This window comes from Ursus arctos, unplaced genomic scaffold, assembly GCF_023065955.2.
Source record: "Ursus arctos isolate Adak ecotype North America unplaced genomic scaffold, UrsArc2.0 scaffold_12, whole genome shotgun sequence".
NCBI classification, from domain to species: Eukaryota; Metazoa; Chordata; class Mammalia; order Carnivora; family Ursidae; genus Ursus; species Ursus arctos.
The window spans coordinates 60,014,345-60,034,791 of record NW_026622786.1 but is presented as its reverse complement, the minus strand read 5'-3'; the positions used below and the strand labels follow the sequence as shown (position 1 = coordinate 60,034,791).

The following is a 20,447-nucleotide window of genomic DNA, read 5'->3' as shown; positions in this document are numbered from 1 at the left end:
TAGGAGTCTGTCGTGATAGTTTCAAGAAGAGCCCAGGCCCTGAAATGGATCCAAGGGTGAGAATGAAGGAGAGAAGCTTTGGAGGGAAAACATGACAGAGGAAATATGACAGAATTTAAGGGACCATGTTGGGGGGTGGAGGGTGAGAGAGGTGAGCAGTGGTTAAGGAGGAGTCCTGAAGGCCAATAACATCTTGGGTGAGGAGAAAAGGCATCAGGGAAATCTCAAGAAGGAGCTGGTCTGGGAAGGAAGACAGTATTATCTATATGTAAAGAGAAGAAAATCAATTCACCAGAATCCCAGGCATCAGAGGAGGGCAGACCAGGTTTTTTGTGGGGCGGTGTTTCCCAGCTTTGACACTATTGACATTTGGGGCCAGATAATTCTTTGTTGGGGACAGGGAGTGCCGTCCTGTGCTTTATAGGGTGCTTAGCACCCTCTGGATGCCAGGAGCACAGCCTCCAAAGTTGTGACAGCCATAAAGGTCACTGGACATTTCCTCTCAAGGGCAAAATCACTCCTAGTTGAGACCACTGTTATAGGGGGAGAGAGACACAGAAATCAGGGACTGCAGGGGCTTTTTAGGACCCAGAATCAGTCTCCACTTCTGTCGAATGTTTACCTAACAAAATGTCTGAAAAAACAGAGGCAGTAACAACTGGGTGCCTTATTAAAATCTCCACATTCAAATCAGACACAGCTTTCTTAAGCATACAAGTTGGTCGTTAAAATTTTCATAACTGTATTTGAGATGAATAATGATACTACTGGCTAACCCTGCTAATGAGAGAATCTAAATATTCCCAAAGAGTTCAAGGCAGCTGTACATCCTTTGGGCAAGTTACTTCACTTCTCTGAACCTCCATTTCTTCAACTGCGAAATGAAAAAAAATCATTTCTATCTCAGTGACTTGTGAGTGTTCAGTAAAATAAGACATATGACATGCTTGCCCCATGTTCAGTTATTCCTGTCTCTCCGTCTCTACTTGTTTAATTAATTTATGAATATGTCTGGAAGAGTAAGAGAATGTATGTAGGTATGATATCATCCGTGCAGACGTGTGGCTGTCCTCATAATTCTAGAGAACGCTTCTGGAGATGTCTATGGAAGACGTCTGGTCCCCTCAAGACACAAATATGCTGGGTCTTAACGATATCCAAGGTCTGGATGAAAGGCGGAAAGTCCGTTCATTTACCACAGCTCTCAGGCTCCAGATGCGTGGCAATACACTGTGGAACCTTTGTGTAACGATTAGCATTTCTTATGTTTGTGCAGCTGTTTTTGACGGAGCTCACCAGTATTAGCCCTGTCTCAGTCTTACGAAGCCAATCGATCTGACTTCAGAAGTTCCAAGAGCCACTCAGAAAGACTGAATGAATTCTGCAACCGTCTCTTGATTTGGCTTTGCCTCATTCTGAAAATAAGATCTCTTTGCTAGACTGGATTGCCTACAAATCCTCCTTTCCTCAACTATATGGATATTACTTTCCAAAAGGTCTGAAGGACAGTGGCCTTTGGTGCCTAAGATTTGAGGGTGTTTGGCCAATCAATATCCTAGTCACTAATTAACCTCCTCTCCATGAGAATTGAGTGAATTCTGTTGGTTCCAAACATTCAACTGATCTTACAGGTCCCAGCCTGAAGACATCTTTAACTCCAACTCTCTGAATAATTGTATTCGTTCTAAGTACTATACGGCGGATGAGATGTTTGCTGCTGCTTTCTTCATCTTGTCTTTGATGACTTGTCAGCCTGGGGTAACCATTCAGGAGAAGGCGAACCGGTGAGTTGGCCATAAATCTGCAAACTTTGCACATAGGGATCACCTAGTGGGGAGCTAAGTCACTTTCATGTTTGCAACAGGTTATTTTAGGATGGAATGTGACCTCTTTCATGTTATCACCAATCCAGTGAAGGACTGCCCTTGGAGTCAGATGGACCTGCATACAAACACAGATCTAATACTCAAGAGTTGGGTAATCTGGAGTGGACCACTTAATCTCTGAGCTTCAGATTCCCTATGGAAACGAGAATAATAATACCTCGTCTCTAAGAGCTAATGAATATGAAATAAGGTCCTAGATATAAAGTATACTCGGTTTAATAAAAAATAGTCATCTTGAGTAATGTTAGACAGCTAACCTCTACTTCTCTGTTTGTGAATCTTGCAAATTCCCATCTCATAGTTTGAGGGAGGATACAATTAGGTAATGTTAATAACATCATCTAGGGAAAGGCAAGAGACTGTAGAGATGCTGGGTCATTTCATTCTTAAAATGAGTTTACCTCTTGCTGTAGGGTAATGAATGGAAGTGATATTTTCATATGTACATCGCAATTTTACCCATTTCATTTCCTTGAATTGTCCAACTTGGCTTCAGGTTTTTACATCTTAACATCAAGTATATTGTGGTGCTTAAAGAGCCCCTTATTTTAGCTTTGGGGTAATATGAAAGCAGTCCTTGTCTCCCAAACACTGAAGATTTTAAGCTGAGCTATTTTATTCAAGTTCTTGTTAAGTGATTTAATTTTGAATCATTATTGCTCTTAAATGCTAGAGCAAGAGAGATTTCCTGTACATAACAGTTCAGAAGAGGAAAGGCATTTTTACAAGCAGTTAATTTACAACTTGTATTTAAAGCAAATACACTTTTGAAAAATCAGAAAACTCACCTCTAATAATTAGAAGATAAAGGCAAGAGAATGGTGGTAAAGGAAATCTCTGCTGAGATACTCTTAATTATAAAAGCTTATCATTGTAATCCTTTTTGAAAATGAACAAAGAGTCTTGATGTTTGATGAACTTATCAAATAAGACAGACCAGTGAAGAGGCAAATTTGAAGTCAAGGCCAAAAAGAACCAATTAAATACTTCACAAAGTGCTGAAGTAGGAAATCATGAGGTCTTTGTATCTAATGCCAGTTTATCTGACCCTGGCTTTGAAAATGGAAAACTACACGGTGAAATAATTTTACTGAGTTCAAATTATGGCCCTGGCATTTACCATTAGTGTGACCTCAGGCAAGTTACAGAAGTGGTCGGAGCTGTAAAATGGGAGGAAATTCAGGAAACAAATGGATGAAAATACTTAGGACAATGCTTGGTACTTAGTAAGCGTGCAGTGAAAGCTACTGCCCGCGGGTTTGTGGGATTGTTATTGTCATATTTTGGTCTTTCCCTTCTCTCTGATGGTTGACGAAAATTAGGTAGAACACATGTATAATGTGCCAGTTGGAATGGATCGTCAAGTTTGGTCAGTGATTTCAAACATTTACAAAATTGAACAGTGGCACTCTTTTTGCCCCAAATAGAATCTTACATGAAAACTAACAGTGAGAAAAACAGATGATATACATTTACGTTTTTAATGGTACACTTTAATTTTTAAATTTTTTTAAATTTTAAAAATTTTTAGTACATTTTTATTTTTATAAGCTCTTCTTTACCATTTGATTAGTATAAACTCTTAATAGAAAAACGGGGTTAAGAAAAACATTTAAAAATAATGGTGATGAGGGATGCCTACGTGGCTCAGTCAGTTAAGCATCTGGTTTTGGCTCAGATCATAATCCTGGGGTCCTGGCATTGCGTTCCTTGCTCAGCGGGGAACCTGCTTCTCCCTCTGCCTGCCATTCCCCTTGCTTGTGTGTGCTCTCTCTTTCTTTCTCTCTGATGAATAAATATATAAATCTTAAAAAAAAATAAAATGATGATGAAAATCAGTTGTAATACCCAGTCTCAAATATCAACAGCTCTCCATTACATATTTTATATAAATAATACATTTTAGCCTGTGTGTTGTTTTAAAAAGTTTAAACAATCTTCAATCCTTCTAATTTATCGAGATTGTTTTACGATAAATACGATCTTCCAGCGAATATATTGTGTGCACTCAAAAGTGTCTATTTCTGTGTTGTTGGGTGTAATGTTAAGTCATTAAATCAAGCTGGTTGTCAATGTTGCTCAAGTTTTCATCTCCTTGTTCTATTTATTACCGAGGGAGGGATGTTGTAGTCTCCAGCTGTATTTGTAGATCTGTCTCTCCTTTCAGTTCCTGCAGTTTTTACTTCATGTGTTTTCAAACTATGTTATCTATCTACATACCTATCATCTATCTATATTTAGAATTATGTCTCCTTGATGACTTGCCTCCTTATCATTATGAAAGGCTTTCATTATTCATAGCAACTGCTTTTGTTCTGTCGTCTATTATTAATATAACTATTCTTGCTTTCTTATGATTATTGTTTGCATGGTGAGTTTTTTTTTCCAATATTTTATTTTGACTTATCTGACTCTTCATACTTTAAAGTATGCTTCAGATAGATAGCATGGAGATGAATTTTGGTTTAGTATCTAGTCTAACAATCTCTGTCTTTTAATCACAGTATTTATATCATTTACATAAAATGTAATTACTGATAACTTTGCATTTGTTTATCACCTTTTTATTTGTTTTCTACTTGTCCCATTTGTTCTTTATTTTTGTTTTTATCTTTTATATTTAATATTTTTTCTAATTCCAAATGATTTATCAGCTATTCTGCTTTCTTGTTGCTGTTGTTATTGTTCTCAGATTTACAATATATATCATTAATTTATCACGGACTACTTTTGATACCATTGCTGGTATCATTTTTATGCTCACTGAGTGACTTCCTCTGACATTTCTTGCAATGCAGAATGACTTTTGGTGATGAATTCTCTATTTTCAGTGGTCTGAGAAAGTCTTTATTTTGTCTTTATTTTGAAGGGTATCTGTTGAGTATAAAGTCCTGAGTTGGTTTTTTTTTCTTGCCACATGACTTTAAGGAGATCATTCCATTATCTTTGCTTACATAGTCTCCGAGGAAAAATCTGCTTTCCTCTTTGTGTAATACATCATTTTTAAAAAACTGACTGCTTTTACGGTTGTCTCTTTATTATTGATTTTCAGCAATTTGATTATGATGCACCTTGGTATGGTTCTGTAGGTTTATAGTTCTCACCAAATATGGAAAAAAATTATGCCGTTATTAATTTAAATATGTTCTCTGCCCCATAATCTAGTTTCCCTCTGATAGTACAATTGCAGATAGGTGAGACGGCTCAATATCCCACAGTCCACTGAGGCTCCGCTCTTTCTTTTTGTTGTTGGCAGTCTTTTTTATCTCTTTGTTCCATTTTGGATGGCTTCTGTCACTGTATCTTCAAGTTTGCTAATCTTTTCTACTGCAGTATTTAATCTGTTGTTAACCTGTTCAATGAATTTTTCATTTCTGTTGTAATGATTTTTAGCTTTTAAAGTTTAATTTGGTATTCCTTTATCTTCCACTTATCATCATGTTCATGATTCTCCTTACATACTTGGATATATGTGCAATAACTCTTCTAAAGTTCTTGTCTGCTGCTTCCATCATTTCTATATCACAGGTCTTTGGAACTTGGACTGACACAGACAACATCTGGTTTAATCCATCTACTCATGGGGCAGGTAAAGAACTTGAGCCCCAGAAAGAGAGAGAGAAGGGGCATATTACATAACAACCAGACCTCTCTGCCAGGCATTTTAAGAATACTGGCCAATTAATCCTCATTATGTCCCTCTAATATTGTTGTAATTATTATCCCCTGATTGACGGCCAGAGAGGAAACAAAGCAGTCTGATAGGTTCTAAATCACTTGGTCACCTAGTGGCACAGTCAGGTCTTCTAATTGCTGGATCAGTGTTATCTCCACCATTCCTGCTACCCTCACCCACCATATATATATATATATTTTTCAAAACTAAGCATACATTTTGATAAGTAATGCAAATGCAACATTTTCAACCAAAAATTTCCACTGATGGAGAATGAACAAAATTCCTTTAGAGGGACTGATGGAAACATGAGTGGAGAACCTCAAACATGGAGGATGACCACAAAGGTTTGTTTCTCTGTTTTATTAATAGGACACAGAGGTAGTGGACCCTGAGAAGTTTAAATCATGATTCTTCTCTATTTTATTTATTTCATAGACATCAGAGTGTGTTTACCAAAGTACCTTGGGCCAGGGCCATGTGACTATTTTCAAAGGTTGTCCAGATAACTGGAAATCAGTATGTATTCAAGCTACTTGAATTTTTAACTAATATGAACAGCTGGGGTAGTGGGTGTGACTCAGAAGTGAGTCTTCTGAATGTGCACACCTTTGTTCAGGGGAACTAATCTAACTAATCGTTAGCCGGACTTCAAGTGGCACTAGGTATGGGCTTTCGAGTGAGATCAACCTGGGTTTAAGTCCTGGCTTCACCACGTAGTGGCTCCAGAATTTGGGCAAGTTAAACTAAGACCCAACTTCCTCAACTATAAAACAGAGATACACATTTCACTGAGTGCTCTCAGGAGTTAGGAGAGTTCCTATAAAGTACTTAGCACAAAACTTGGCACATGGTAAGCTGTTAGAATATTATTTTTATTACTCTCTTTCCCTTTTGTCAGAAATCCTTCCTAGTATATCTTGGAATGCTAAAACAATGCACACGTTTTAGTGTCAAACAGCCTTCATTTAAACCCTCGCTTTGCCATTTTACTATCTGTGTAACTTTAAGCAAGTTTATCTCCTCTCTCTATGAATCTGTTTTCCTTACCTATAAAATGGGTGCAATAATTCCCACCCCACAGGGTTCTTAAGACATTTAAATGAAGTAATATAAGAATGAATGAAATAATACATTTATACCCAACATTTGTACTGAGATCGTACTATATGCAAAGTACTACCCTTAGCACGAGGCTGCAACAGTGAACAATACAGTCGTAACCTCTACCTCGTGGAACGTGCGGTGTAGGGATGGAGATAAAGTATGAGCAGCTCTATGTATACGGCATAATGTTAACATAGGGCAGGCGGCTCTTCTCTGTCTACAAGAAGAGAGGCTTAACGGAACTGGGGAGTTTCAGCCAGATGGATGAGGTGTGGTTATTCTATGTGGAGGAAACAGCATTATACACGTACTGCAGGAAAGCCTGGCACATGCCTAGAACCGGAAGTTCTGTGTGGAATTCTGTGTACACCCAGCACACAGTAGATACTTTTCATTTGTTCATTTCATCCATTCATTCCTTTGTTCGTTCGTTCATTCATTCATTCATTCATTCATTCATTCATTCAGTACATACTCCAGGTACACTAGGTGCTGGGTGGTTAACTAAACAGATAATGTTCCTACCGTCATGGAATTTACAGTGTAGCAATGGAGCTGATAAACATGTAAATAAAACATTATAGTAAAAAACTGTGAAAAGTACTAGGAAGGAAACAAATAGGGCCTTTTGAGAGAGGATATTAGAGCAATCTGAAGACAGGCTGGCTGGTGGGGTTTCTCTAGAGGTGGCACTTAAGCTGATAGATATAGGATGGTAAGGAGAAGCCATGTGAAGAACAGGAGAGGATGGAGAGATCAGCATGTGTGAAGACCCTCCAGTGGGGAATGGCCCATCATGCTCCTGGCCCTAAAGGATGGGAACAGCATGAGAGGAGGGGATTGTGCCCTGAGAGGATGTCAAAAATGTGGGCAGAGACCAGATCACAGAGGACCTTGGCATCATGATAAGGAATTTGGACTTCAATCTATGTGTACTCAAAACCAAACAACCAGCCAGCCAAAAAAACACTGGAGGGTCTTATAAAGGGGAGGAGGGGGAGGGGTTATCTGATTTCCAATAAAAAAAAAATCATTCTGGTGTCTGTGCAGGGAAGGAATGGGAGGAAGCTGCAGTGGGAGATCTCACAGGAGGCCGAGGCAGCGATCTGGGTGAGAGATTATGGTGCCTTAAATGAGAGGTGTGGCAGTCGAGGTAGCTGGGAGGGAAGATAGTTGACATATACCTTGAAAGTAAAATGGCAGAAATCTCCAAAGGACTGGATATGGAGGTGAGGGGAGGAAGGAATTAAAGCCCACTGCCAGGTAGCCGCCTTGAGCAACTGTGTGCTACGCTGGTTCCACTTCTGGATGTGGGTAAAACTGAGAGAGAAGCTGGTTAGAAGAAAATTAAGAGTTGAGATTTGGAGTCATTCAGTTTTCCCTGTCTCAGAGGCACCGACCTGGTGGAGATCTAAAATGGGGCAGCTGGATAGAGAAAACAGGATTTCAGAGGAGTGGTCTGGGTTGAAGACCTAAAGTGAGGAGGCATTAGCATAGAGTCACGGGAAGCCCAGGAAACGGATCTTCCTAAGAGTGAGAGCATCTTCCTAAGAGTGAGAGCAGCAGACAGTGAAAAGAAAGGCAACACTACACCCTGAGACATTCTAGTTCATAGAAAATTCAGAAAGAACTGGCCGTAGAGGTGGGGAGGGAGCCAGGAAGTGTGGTGCTGAAGCTAAGACAGGCTAATTTCAAGAAGGGAACAATGGCCAACAGAAGGAATTAAGACCAAGTCAGAAACTTTCCACTGGATTTAGCAGCATGGAGGTCACCAGAGACTCAGCCAACTTTCAAAGTCAATTTAAAATACCTCAGTTTCATGACGTAACTTCCACGTAATAACTGAATGGATCTGCCTCAAGATGATATAATTAGTGACAATCAGTTGTAAATACAAGCTGAGCCAACTTATTAGGACGATCCCCTGGCAATAATCAGGGTTAGGCCTTCTAACCTTCTAGCCAATTAATTATTTTGTGATCTCAGTTGCTGAGGCAGCCACATGCAGGGGTCAAGCCCTTGACTCACAGGTTGTATGTTCAAGTCCAGGTTTCAGGTCCTTTGCCCTATGTGCCACCCTATTTAAAAAGTCAAGTGGGTTTCATCTCATGAATACCCAGCGCTATACAGCATAGGCATGCAACACCTTTTTGATGAAGATGGAGAGTTTTGATGAGCATGTAGGGGGTTGAGAAGGCTAGAGAGAAGGAACTGACATGTACGTCAGGCTTGTGCTTGGGGCTTTACATACACGATCTTAGCCCATATTCAAAACAGTCTCACAAGTTATTATTATTCTGTTTTTCACTTATAAGGAAAGCAAAGTTCAGTAGGTGGCAGAAACTGGATTGCAATACATGTTGGGTGGACTCCAAACCACTTTGTGTTGTATCAGTGTGTCCTCAACTGTGTTACACAATCTTACAGATGATGCATGAAAAAAGAAATGGTGTGTTCAAAAAATTGGGGAAATGCTCGGTTGTGCAAATTAGAATGCAGGACTTCTCAGGGCCTTTAATATAATGCCTTTTAAATTTCCAAAAGTAGCATGTTGTATGCAATTTATCCAAATTTGACCATGTAAGTTTTCTTCTCTTCCTTCCCAATCCCAGTTTGAGCACTCGACAGAGCACACTTTGAGAAATCCTGCCATAGTACTGCATTGACTTGCGGCGATTCTATAGATAAGAAAACCAAAAGCCAGTTAGGTAAAGAAACTTGCTCATAGTAGCATAACAAAGCAGATATAAACTAAAAATTATAATCAAAGACTCCTGAATCTTAGTGCTCTGTATTAAATGTGTTATTGCTGGAGTAGATGCTCAGTAACTAGGAGATGCTTTTGTTATTTTTTATTTTTTGGAGATGCTTTAAAACTGTTTGCCAAGATTTACTAGATCACAGATTTATCCATTGTTTCCTAAGCAAATGAAAAAAATGATACAATTCTTCTGGAAAGCCATTGGCCACAGGTGTCATAAGCCTTAAAATTACCTGTATCCTTCGACCCAGCCATCCCATTCTACAGGCTGCATCCTCAGGAAAGAACTTAGAATACGGAAACACTGGGTGCTCAATAATCTAATTTTTTTGATGTTAGAGGAGTGGAACCATGTGTAGCCATCATAAATAGTTTACATTATCTGCTATGGTATTAAGTGGAAAATCAGGATGTAAAATGTAATACTCAGTATGACCTCAATTACATTATGAAAATGGAACGAAAGGAAATATAACAAAATATTAATGGTGGGAGGGTTGGAGGCATTTTTTCTTTTATGGTCTCTTATGGTCTTGAAGGAGAATGTATTACTTTTATAATAAGCAAAAAATAAACCACATTGAAAGATTCATTGGAATGATACGAGAAAATGCTGGACATACTGATATTGGCTAAAAGGCTGGAGCCCTGTAACGACTTCATGAACGGTCCTTGTGTACTCTCCGTACTCTTGCTTCAGTGATAGCGTTACTACGTGTACTTCTGTCTAGACATCATGTCACAAAGCTTTTAAAGCTACAGCAACACAGAACTGCTCTGTCTGGGCTTTGGCTTCCATCCATTAATACTGTTTCCTTCCATTTTGACATCATAATGCAGTCTCTGTGGGCTTACATTGACATTATCTTGACAATTCCATAGCGAGATGCAAAACTAATCCTGGAGTCATTTTCTGTTCCGAAACCTTCACCCTGTACCTTCTACCCGCCTTTAGATGATTGGAACCCTGTCTTTCTCCATGTTCCTATACTTCAAACTTTTATTATTAGGACAGTCTATCAGAAAAATGACATATGGACAGAATCTTGAGCCACTGAATATCTAGTTACCAGAATTAATTAGCTTCTAACAAGAAATTACGTTCAAATAAGTCTCTAAACATTGTCATTCTATTTCCTGTAAACTGGTTTCATTCTTTCCCTTCTTTTCTTTCCTTCCTTCCTCTCCCTCTCTCCCCCATTCCCTCCTCTCTTCCCTTTTTGTCCCTCACCCTCCCTGCTTTCCTCCCTTCATTCTTTTTTTTTTTCCTTTCCTAAATATTCACTGAACACTTTCCTTGGGTCTGGCACCATGATAGCTCCAGGAAGCAAACATACAGAATCTATCTTCAGAGAGCTTACAATCTGGTAAGGACAGAAATTAGACAAATATTACAAGTGTGATAATGAAGTGTTGGGAAGATGTGCAGAGATTGACCAAATCATATGAAGGGAGGAAAAACATTTCCCTAGAGAAATGATGTTTAGGATGACATTGAAAGATACCCAGGAGTTAACCAGGTAAAGAGGTAGATAGTTGGATTCGTTCAGGATTGGGTTTTATAAGGTAGGCATGATTAAGGGAACAGTGGAATCCAGAAATGTAGGACAGAAGTATGATTTTAAAATGACAGATCATGGAATCAAAACTGGTTATAAAGGGAAATGAAAATAGGAGGGGATCTTATTGATAGAAAGCTTAGGCGTCAAGACAGTAAAAGCCCCAAAGACGTCCTAATAGAAGTGCGCTGGAATCCTTGAGCATATAACGCAGAAGGGGAAGAGCCCCCAGGATGACTCACAAATTACTGATTTGGAGGAGGAGCTGTTTCAGAGAGCGAGCAGGACCAGAATGTGACCATAGAAGATAATGGAGTGAGGAAAAATGTCCCTGGACGTGAGGAAAAGGAGTGACTGAGGGGCTCATTTATGGGGCTGACGGGGTTTCCCAGGGTGGTGGAAGGAATTGGAACAGAGATGAAGTTTGTGAGCTGAGAGCTGAAGTTTTCTTTAGAGGGACAGTAACACTGGTATTCATACTAACATCATTTTATAGACCCGAGTTTCTCAAAGTGTGGTCTGCAGAACCCAGGGGGTCCCCGAGATCTTTTCAGAGGGGCTCTGGGGGTTCAAAACAATGTCACCGTAACACCGAGACATTTGCCCTTTCCACTGTGTTAGTACTTTCACTGATGGGGCAAAAGTTACGGTGGATAAAAAAATACCGTGGTCTTGGTACAGATGAAGGCAGTGGCATCAAACTCACAGGAAAGAAGTTAAGTTTGACTTAAGAAAGTCCCTCTTGTTGTTTTTTTTTTTTTTTAAGATTTTTTTAGGATTTTTAAGATTTTATTTATTTATTTATTTATTCGACAGAGATAGAGACAGCCAGCGAGAGAGGGAACACAAGCAGGGGGAGTGGGAGAGGAAGAAGCAGGCTCATAACGGAAGAGCCTGATGTGGGGCTCGATCCCATAACGCCGGGATCACGCCCTGAGCCGAAGGCAGACGCTTAACCGCTGTGCCACCCAGGCGCCCTAAGAAAGTCCCTCTTGTGACAGTAAAAATCACTAATTCTATTAAACCTCAATCTTTGGGGGAAAAAAAAGCACCTCAGTCTTTGAATACAAGTTATTTAAATATTCTATATGACAAAATGGGAAGAACGCAATATGAACTTCCACGGCACTGAAGTATGACGGTTGTCTTAAGAAAAAGCCATTAGTCACTTTTTCCCCCTGGAGCATTGTTTTTACTTGACAAGACAGCTGTCAAGCTATGGTTATTAGGGCCTATTTGGCATACATTGTCTCAAAAATGAACAGGGAACCCATCACTTCGAGGAAACCAAATAATATCACTTGTTACCATGATAAAATTTTTGAGCTTTCAAACAAAAATTGAAATTTTGGAAAATATATCCACTGATCAGACTTGATGAGGTCACTCATGATATTAATAAATTTGACTTTTTTATATTGGAGAGTGAAATGTGTTAATATTGTTACGATATGCATAGTGAACCATTGTTTTCCAAATTTCCAATGCCCGGTGTTGCAAAAGTCATGTAGGAGTGCCAGATCCATGCAAAGCACACATAGGCCAGTGGACTTAAACGTAACAGCGTGCAAAAAAATTCTTTGACGTGCTTTCAGATTCCACATTGCAGCTAACATTTAAGAAATTGCCAATTGTCAAGTCGTGGAGTGGTATCAAAGAAGAATACCCATAGTTATCTGAAAAGACTACTAAAATTCCCCTCAACTATGTAACATTTTCAACCACATAAATCTATGAGGCTGATTTTCTTCGAAGACTTCTTCAAAGACCTCAACAAAAGCAACAGATTGAATGAAGAAGCAGAAATGAGAATCTGTGTTCTACTAACCCAGACATTAAAGACAGTTGCAAACATGTGAAACAATGACCCACTTTTCACTAATTATTTTTCTTGGAAATCTGTTTTCAAATAAAATTATGGCATATATTGTAACGTGAAATGAGTTTGATATTAAAATTTTAAATAGATAATACATATTGCTAAAATTTCTGTTTTGATTTTGAATTTTGTGAGTACCAGCAGATGTAGCCCACTTAAACAAAGGCTCTTCGGAGTCCTCAGTAATATGTTAAGTGTAAAAAGAGTCCTGGCACCCAAGTTTGAAAACCAGTGTTAAAGATGAGCATTGCTTTCCCCATGGCTCCTTGTCTTGGGTTTCAGCCTGGGTGTCATCATTCATCACGACCAGTAGCTCATGGAATTATTAGCATGAGATTTGAAGCACCCCTTTTCCTACACTAGGGTGAAAATTGTGCCATTGGTCACAGCAGGAGCTGCCTGGCTCTTGGAAGTTATGGTGATACTGGTGGTTACAGACAATCTTCCTACAGTCTTTGCTCAGTGGGCTGACCAGGCTCTAACACTGCAGTAGCAGCAGTGATGCGGTGGGAAGAAGCTCAGGCTTGGAGCCAGGCAAGCTTGTGGCTTGTCCACCTCACTCTGTGTGACCTGGACAAGCTCTTTAACCTCTGAGAAGGCAGCATGGGGTAACGGGAAGAGCATGGCCTTGGAGACAGGCCCGTTTCTACCTTCTACCTGTGCTGCCCTGGGCAAGGCTCTCACTCTCTCGGTTCCGTTGGCTGACTTGTAAAACGAGGAAGCAGCAGCCTGATGAGGAAATGAACATGGGTTCTGCCATCAAACCAGCTAAGTCAAATTCTGCCTTTGTCACCCTTGGGCTCTGACTTCTGGGGTTACTTAGCTCTTAGGAATCTCAGCATTCTCATATATAAATGGGGCAAATGGTATTTACCCCCTAGGATCATTATAGGGTTTAAATGATGAGATAATCCATGGAATATTCTAACATGAAATAACAAAAGCCAACCTTTCACAAGTACTTCATGAGCATTTTAACATATTTTCAATAACTCCATTAGGTAATGTTGTTTTGAACATAGTTAAAAATTTCCCCAATAGATGGGAAAGCTGCAGCTCAGAGGTGTTGAGTAACTTGCTCCCGTTTTCAAGGTCAAGAGGTGGCAAGATTCGAAGTTAGTCCTCTCACCCTGAACCCCATGTTCTTAACCACTGGGCTTTCTGCAACTCTCACTCTTCTAAAAAAATTGTTAGTGCTCCTGATTCTTTAAAAAGATAAACACAATTGACCAACTTTTAGCTGGACTCATCAAGAAAAAAAGAGAGAGAACCAAAATAGATAAAATCAGAAGTGAAAGAAGAGAAGTAACAACTAACACCACAGAAATACGAAGGATTATAAAAGACTACTACACAAAATTACATGCCAACAAATTGAACAAGCTAGCAGATATGGATAAATTCCTAGAAATCAACCATCTTCCAAAACCGAATCAGGAACAAACAGAAAATCTGAACAGACCGATTACTAACAAACTTGAACCAGTTACCAGAAAACTCCAACAAAAGTCCAGGACCAGATAGATTCACAGGTGAATCCCACCAAACAATTAAAGAAGAGTTAATACCTATTCTCCTCAAACTATTTCAAAAAGTAGAAGAGGAAGGAAAGCTTCCAAATACACTCTACAACGCCAGCATTACTCTGATACCAAAACCAGACAAAGACAGCACGAAAGAAGAAAAGTACAAGCCATCCCTGATGAACACAGATGCAAAAATCCTCAACAAAATATTAGCAAACCACATCCGACAACACATTAAAACGATCATTCACCATGACCTGGTGGGGTTTGTTCCAGGGATGCAAGAACAGTGCAATATTCACAAATCAGTCAACATGCTACGCCACATTAACAAAATGAAAGATAAAAATCATACAATCATTTCAATAGATGCAGAAAAGGCATTTGACAAAACTCAATATCCATTAATGATAAAAACTCTCAACAAAGTGGGTTTAGGGGGAACATACCTCGACCTAATAAAGGCCATATATATCAAGCCCACAGTTAACATCATACTCACTGGTGAAAACGGAGAGCTTTTTCTCTAAGCTCAGGAACAAGACAAGGATGTCCACTCTCATCACTTTTATTCAACACAGTCCTAGAAGTCCTAGTCAGAGCAATCTGCCAAGAGAAAGAAATAAAACATATCCAAATTGGTAAGAAAGAAGTAAAACTGTCACTATTTGCAGATGACATGATACGAAGACTCTACCAGAATACTATTAAAAGGAATAAATTCAGTAAAGTTATAGGATACAAAATTAATGTACAAAAAATGTTCGCTCTCCTCTGTAATTGTGTCTCTAAAATTAGAATAACTCGATCCACAATAGGATTGATACAGAATTAAAAGAGATAATTTGTATAAACCCATCAGCATCACACTGGCATACAGTATTGTTAAGTTGTTAAATGTGTTGTTAAAATGTCCCTACTACCCAGAGCAACCTACAGATTTAATGCAATCCCTATCAAAATACAAAGATAATTTTTCACAGAGCTAGAACAAATAATCCTAAAATTTGTATGGAACCACAAAAGACCCCAAAGAGCCAAACCAATCTTGAAAAAGAATAACAAAACTGGAGGTATCATAATCCCAGGTGTCAAGATATACTACAAAGCTATAGTGATCAAACAGTATGGTACTAGCACAAAAATGGACACCTACATCAACAGAATGGAATAGAAAGCCCCGAAAGAAACCCACGCTTTTACGGTCAATCAATCCACAAGAAAGGAGGCAAGAATACACAATGGAAAAAAGACAATCTCTTCAACCAATGGTGCTAAGAAGGCTGGACAGCTACATGCAAAAGAATAAAACTGGACTACTTTCTTATATCATACACAAGAATAAACTCAAATGGATTAAAGACCTAAATGTCAGTCCTGAAATCATAAAATTCCTGGGAGAAAAAATAGGCAGCAATCCCTTTGACATCAGCTGTAGAAACATGTTTCTAGATATGTCTCTTTGGCGAGAGAAACAAAAGCAAAATGAAACCACTGGGACCACACCAAAATAAAAAGTGTTTGCACAGTGAAGGAAATTGTCAAGAAAACAAAAAAGACAGTCTACTGAATGGGAGAAGATATTTGCAAATTATATATCAGATAAGGAGTTAATATCCAACACCAACTCAACACCAAAAAACTAAATAATCTAATTAAAAGTGGATAGAGGATATGAATAGATGTTTTTTCAAAGAAGACACACAGGCACATGAACAGATGACAATATCACTCATCCACAATGAAATGCAGATCAAAACCACAACGAGATAGCACCGCACAGCAGTCAGAATGGCGAAATAAAAACACAAGAAACAACAGGTGTTGGCGAGGATATGGAGGAAGAGGAACCCTTGTGCACTGTTGGTGGGAATGCAAGCTGGTGCAGCTGCTCTGGAAAATAGTATGGAGGTTTTTCAAAATATTAAAAATAGAATTACCGTATGATCCAGCAATTCCACTAGTATCTACCCAAAGAAAACGAAAACACTGATTTGAAAATATATATGCACCCCTATGTTTATTGCAGCATAAGAGCCTAGATATGGAAGCAACCCAAGTGTCCATCAACAGATGAATGGATAAAGATGTTGTGTGTGTGTATATATGTGTGTGTGTGTGTGTGTGTGTGTGTATACACAAATATATAAAAAACAGATTATTACTCAGCCATAAGAAAGAATGAAATCTTGCCATTTGCAACAACAAGGATGGAGCTGGAGAGGATAATGCTAAGTGAAATAAGCCAGCCAGACAAATACTATTGATTTCATTGATGGGTGAAATTTAAGAAACAAAACAAATGAACAAAGAAAAAAAAAGGAAAAGGGAAAAGAACAGGCTCTTAAATACAAAGAACAAACTGGTGGTTGCCAGAGGGGAGGTGGTGGGAGGAGGAGTGAAACAGATAAAGGGGATTAAAGCACATTTATGTCGATGAGCACTGAGTAATGTACAGAATTATTGAATCATTCTATTGTACACCTAAAACTAATATAACACTGTACGTTAATTATACTTGAATTTAAATTTTTTAAAAAAAATTAAAAAAAAAAGATAAAAAAATAACATCTGATTGGCCCTAAAGAAGAAGGAACTCCTGCCTTTTGCAACAACATGGGTGAACCTGGAGGACATTATGCTGAGTGAAGTCAGGCAGACAGAGAAAGCCAGTGTTGCATGATCTCTCTTATCTGAAGAAGCATAACTCACAGAACTAGAGTAGGATGGTGGCTACAAAGGGGGACATGGGAGGGGTTGGCCAAGGTGTACCCATTTTCAGTTATAAGATGAATAAGCTCAGGGGATCTAATGTACAATATGGCGACTACAGTTAATAGCATTGTACTGTGTACTTGACATTAGCCAAGAGAGGAGATCTCTAGATCTCACCACACACACACACACACACACACGCACACACACACACGTAACCGGGTGAGGAGATCTCTAGATCTCACCACACACACACGCGCGCGCACACACACACACACACACACACACGTAACCGGGTGAGGAGATCTCTAGATCTCACCACACACACACACGCATACACACACACACACACACGTAACCGGGTGAGGAGATCTCTAGATCTCAACACACACACACACACACACACACACACGTAACCGGGTGAGGAGATCTCTAGATCTCAACACACACACACACACACACACACACACACGTAACCGGGTGAGGAGATCTCTAGATCTCAACACACACACACACACACACACACACACACACACACACGTAACCGGGTGAGGGAATAGCTGTATTAAGTGGTAATCATTTCACAATGTATGTGAAACCATAGCATCGTCCATCTACAGCATATATAATTTGTGTCATTTATATGCCTCAACAAAGCTGGGGAAAAATCCATCTGCTTTCATATTAATAAGCTACCTTCATATTAAAAGACCTTTTAGAATTTATAACAAAACTAAAAATGATCATAATAAGAATTTTAAAAACTGAAGCAGAGGTCTCTCCTCTTTCTAGGAGAGTAAGTCGGGCTGTTCCGAGCTCCAGTGCCTCGGCAGTTAGCTGTCAGCTCAGCAACTGGTCGGAGTGGACGGACTGCTTTCCCTGCCAGGACAAAAAGGTAAGACATGCGTGACCAGTTTGGGAGCCTTACTATTGGAACGGTGTACCAGGCATTTACGTGAAGATACACAGGTCTATAAATTTGAGGTCTGGGGAGACAGCAGGTCTAGAAATAGATATTTGGAAGCCATGGGCACATGGATGGTGGAACTTTTTCTGATTTTGTTTATAAGCCATTATTGGGCGAGGCTGCAGAAGATATGTATGTTAAGGTTCGTCTGCAGAGAGGTGGCCATTCAGACATGGGCACACTGATCCCTGTGGTCTTCCTGGGTCCTGGTCAACCTGTTGCCCTCCAGTGATGGCCATCGAGAGGGGCTAATGACCTGTGGGGAGCTGAGATAAGCCAGAGAATGTTCTGGAGGCTTCTACTTTCATGGATTAAAAAGACGGACATACCCAAGGAACAGACATGAGTCTATCTTGCCTGCTGACATGGTTTTGAATAGTCCAAAATGGTCACTAAACCTAGTGGCATCTCAAGGGAAGAAGGACTTCAGGAGCACCCACTCTGTTAGAGAGGAGCATTAAAATTCTGATCTTGTTCAGGACCACTGGCTCATGGTGATGATTCAAGGCAGACTAACTTCTGTTCTATTTTGTTGCTATTTTAAAATCTCTACAGACAACACATGCCTTTACTGGATGCACCCAGGGTGGGATGTGTCTGGGCTCCCACCTCTCCCGGTTGGTAGACCACTGCCTAAACCATGTGTATTGGCACATGACTGTCAAGTCTAAGTGTTTAAGCTCTGATTCTTCAGTTTAGATTCTGGCTTTGCACCTTATTTGTTGTGTTACTTTGGGCGTATAGTTTATCCTCTCTGTGCCTCTGATTCCTTATCTATAAATGCAAGTAGTAATAATACTTATAGCACAGAGTTATTATGAGCATTAAATGAGTAAGGTATGCAGAGTGCTTTTCACGGCACCTGGTATACAACAAGCGTTCAATAAATCTTAGCTGTTTTTATAATTACTATCTGTGTCCCCCTCTCCAACCAACTCCCACTGCCCGAATCAAGACCTGCTTTTCTCTCAGCTGAGCTTCTGCGGAGCAGAGCATGCTGGTGGTTCTCCTGCCTCCAGACCCGCTCCTCAGTTAGCTGCCGGGCTACTCTGTGTAGGTCTGATGTGCCGCTCGGAATCACATGGAATTCAAAATCATTACAGATGGAAACACAATTTGGACTGAGCCTATTCAGCGTCTAAGCCTGAAATTATTTATTCTGCCTCTCCTGTTTCTGAGATATGCCAAGGAATCCTAGACTGCACTGTGCAAAAATATCTAGCTCCCCGGATCTCATCCTGCTTGGATAGCCTATGTTAGTTTTCTAAATCTGTTGTTACAAATTGCCACAAACTGGGCTGCTTAAAACAACAGAAATGTATTCTCTCACAGTTCTAGGGGCCAGAAGTTTGGCAGGACCACGCTCCCTCTGGAGGCTCTAGGGGAGAATCTGTTCTTTGCCTCTTCTGGCTTCTGGTGGCCATCGGCAATCCTTGATTTGTGGCCAATCTCTGTCTGCGGCCGTGTTACCCCCTCCTCTTCCGTGTGTCTCCTTTGTGTGTCTGTGCTAAATTTCCCTCTGCCTTTCCCTTATAAGGACACTGTGATAGTATATAAGGCCTACCTGGAGAATCCAGTATAATCTCCTCATTTCAATTATTTCTTAATAATATCTGCAAAGACCTTTTTTCCAAATAAGGTCACATTTATAACTTGCAAGGGCTGAGACTTGATTTCTTTGCATGGCCATTACTTAACTTACTATACATCCTAAACTATATCTATTTTTCCTCATGTGTTGCAGTTCAGATAGCAGGTAGCACAGGTGAATGGCTTACTATTTAAACCAGAATTGAATTACTCCCTTCATGACTCAGAAAGACACACGTGTCTTCAAAATAATCCTTAAAATCATGAAATTCTGTTAATTACTGAAGTGAAAGAACATCCCTAATTTCTTCTTATTAATATGTCTTTCCCCCCTCTCAAAACCACCCAAACAAAGATGTGCATTTCTGGAAAGAAACATCATCGAGTAGCTAGAAAAGAAAATTATGTCTTAATGATACCAACACAGGCACCAGCACGGAGACGTCCCTGAGGGAGTGTCTGCACGAACCTCTCTGCAGCGCAATGTCTTCATTATTTGATAACAACCGAGAAAATGGGGAGTCGGTGAGCATGAACCTCATGTCTGCACCAGCATTCCAATTCAGAGACCACAAGAAGGATGATGATGGCATTTATAGTTACCATTTATTAAATAGTTTCTATATATCAGGCACTGTGCTAATGCTTTAATAAATTGTCTTAGTTGACTTTCATAGCCAACTGTAAGTGATCGATAGATACCATTGTCCCTTCGGCTAGGTCACCATAAAGAAAGAGGCACAGCCTAGACTTAACACTTGGTCAGTCTGATTCCAAAACG

General features: G+C 39.7%; 1 protein-coding gene across 1 annotated transcript in view; it reads left to right on the top strand.

The window, feature by feature from the left end:
- Positions 1-20,447, top strand: part of C8A (complement C8 alpha chain) — a 66,378-nt gene that overhangs the window by 1,872 nt on the left and 44,059 nt on the right. Inside the window, exons 3-4 of the mRNA XM_026497997.4 lie at positions 1,277-1,784; positions 17,902-18,004. Coding sequence (XP_026353782.1) covers positions 1,708-1,784; positions 17,902-18,004 — 180 coding nt within the window. The 5' untranslated portion in view covers positions 1,277-1,707. The remainder of the gene's footprint in view (positions 1-1,276; positions 1,785-17,901; positions 18,005-20,447) is intronic.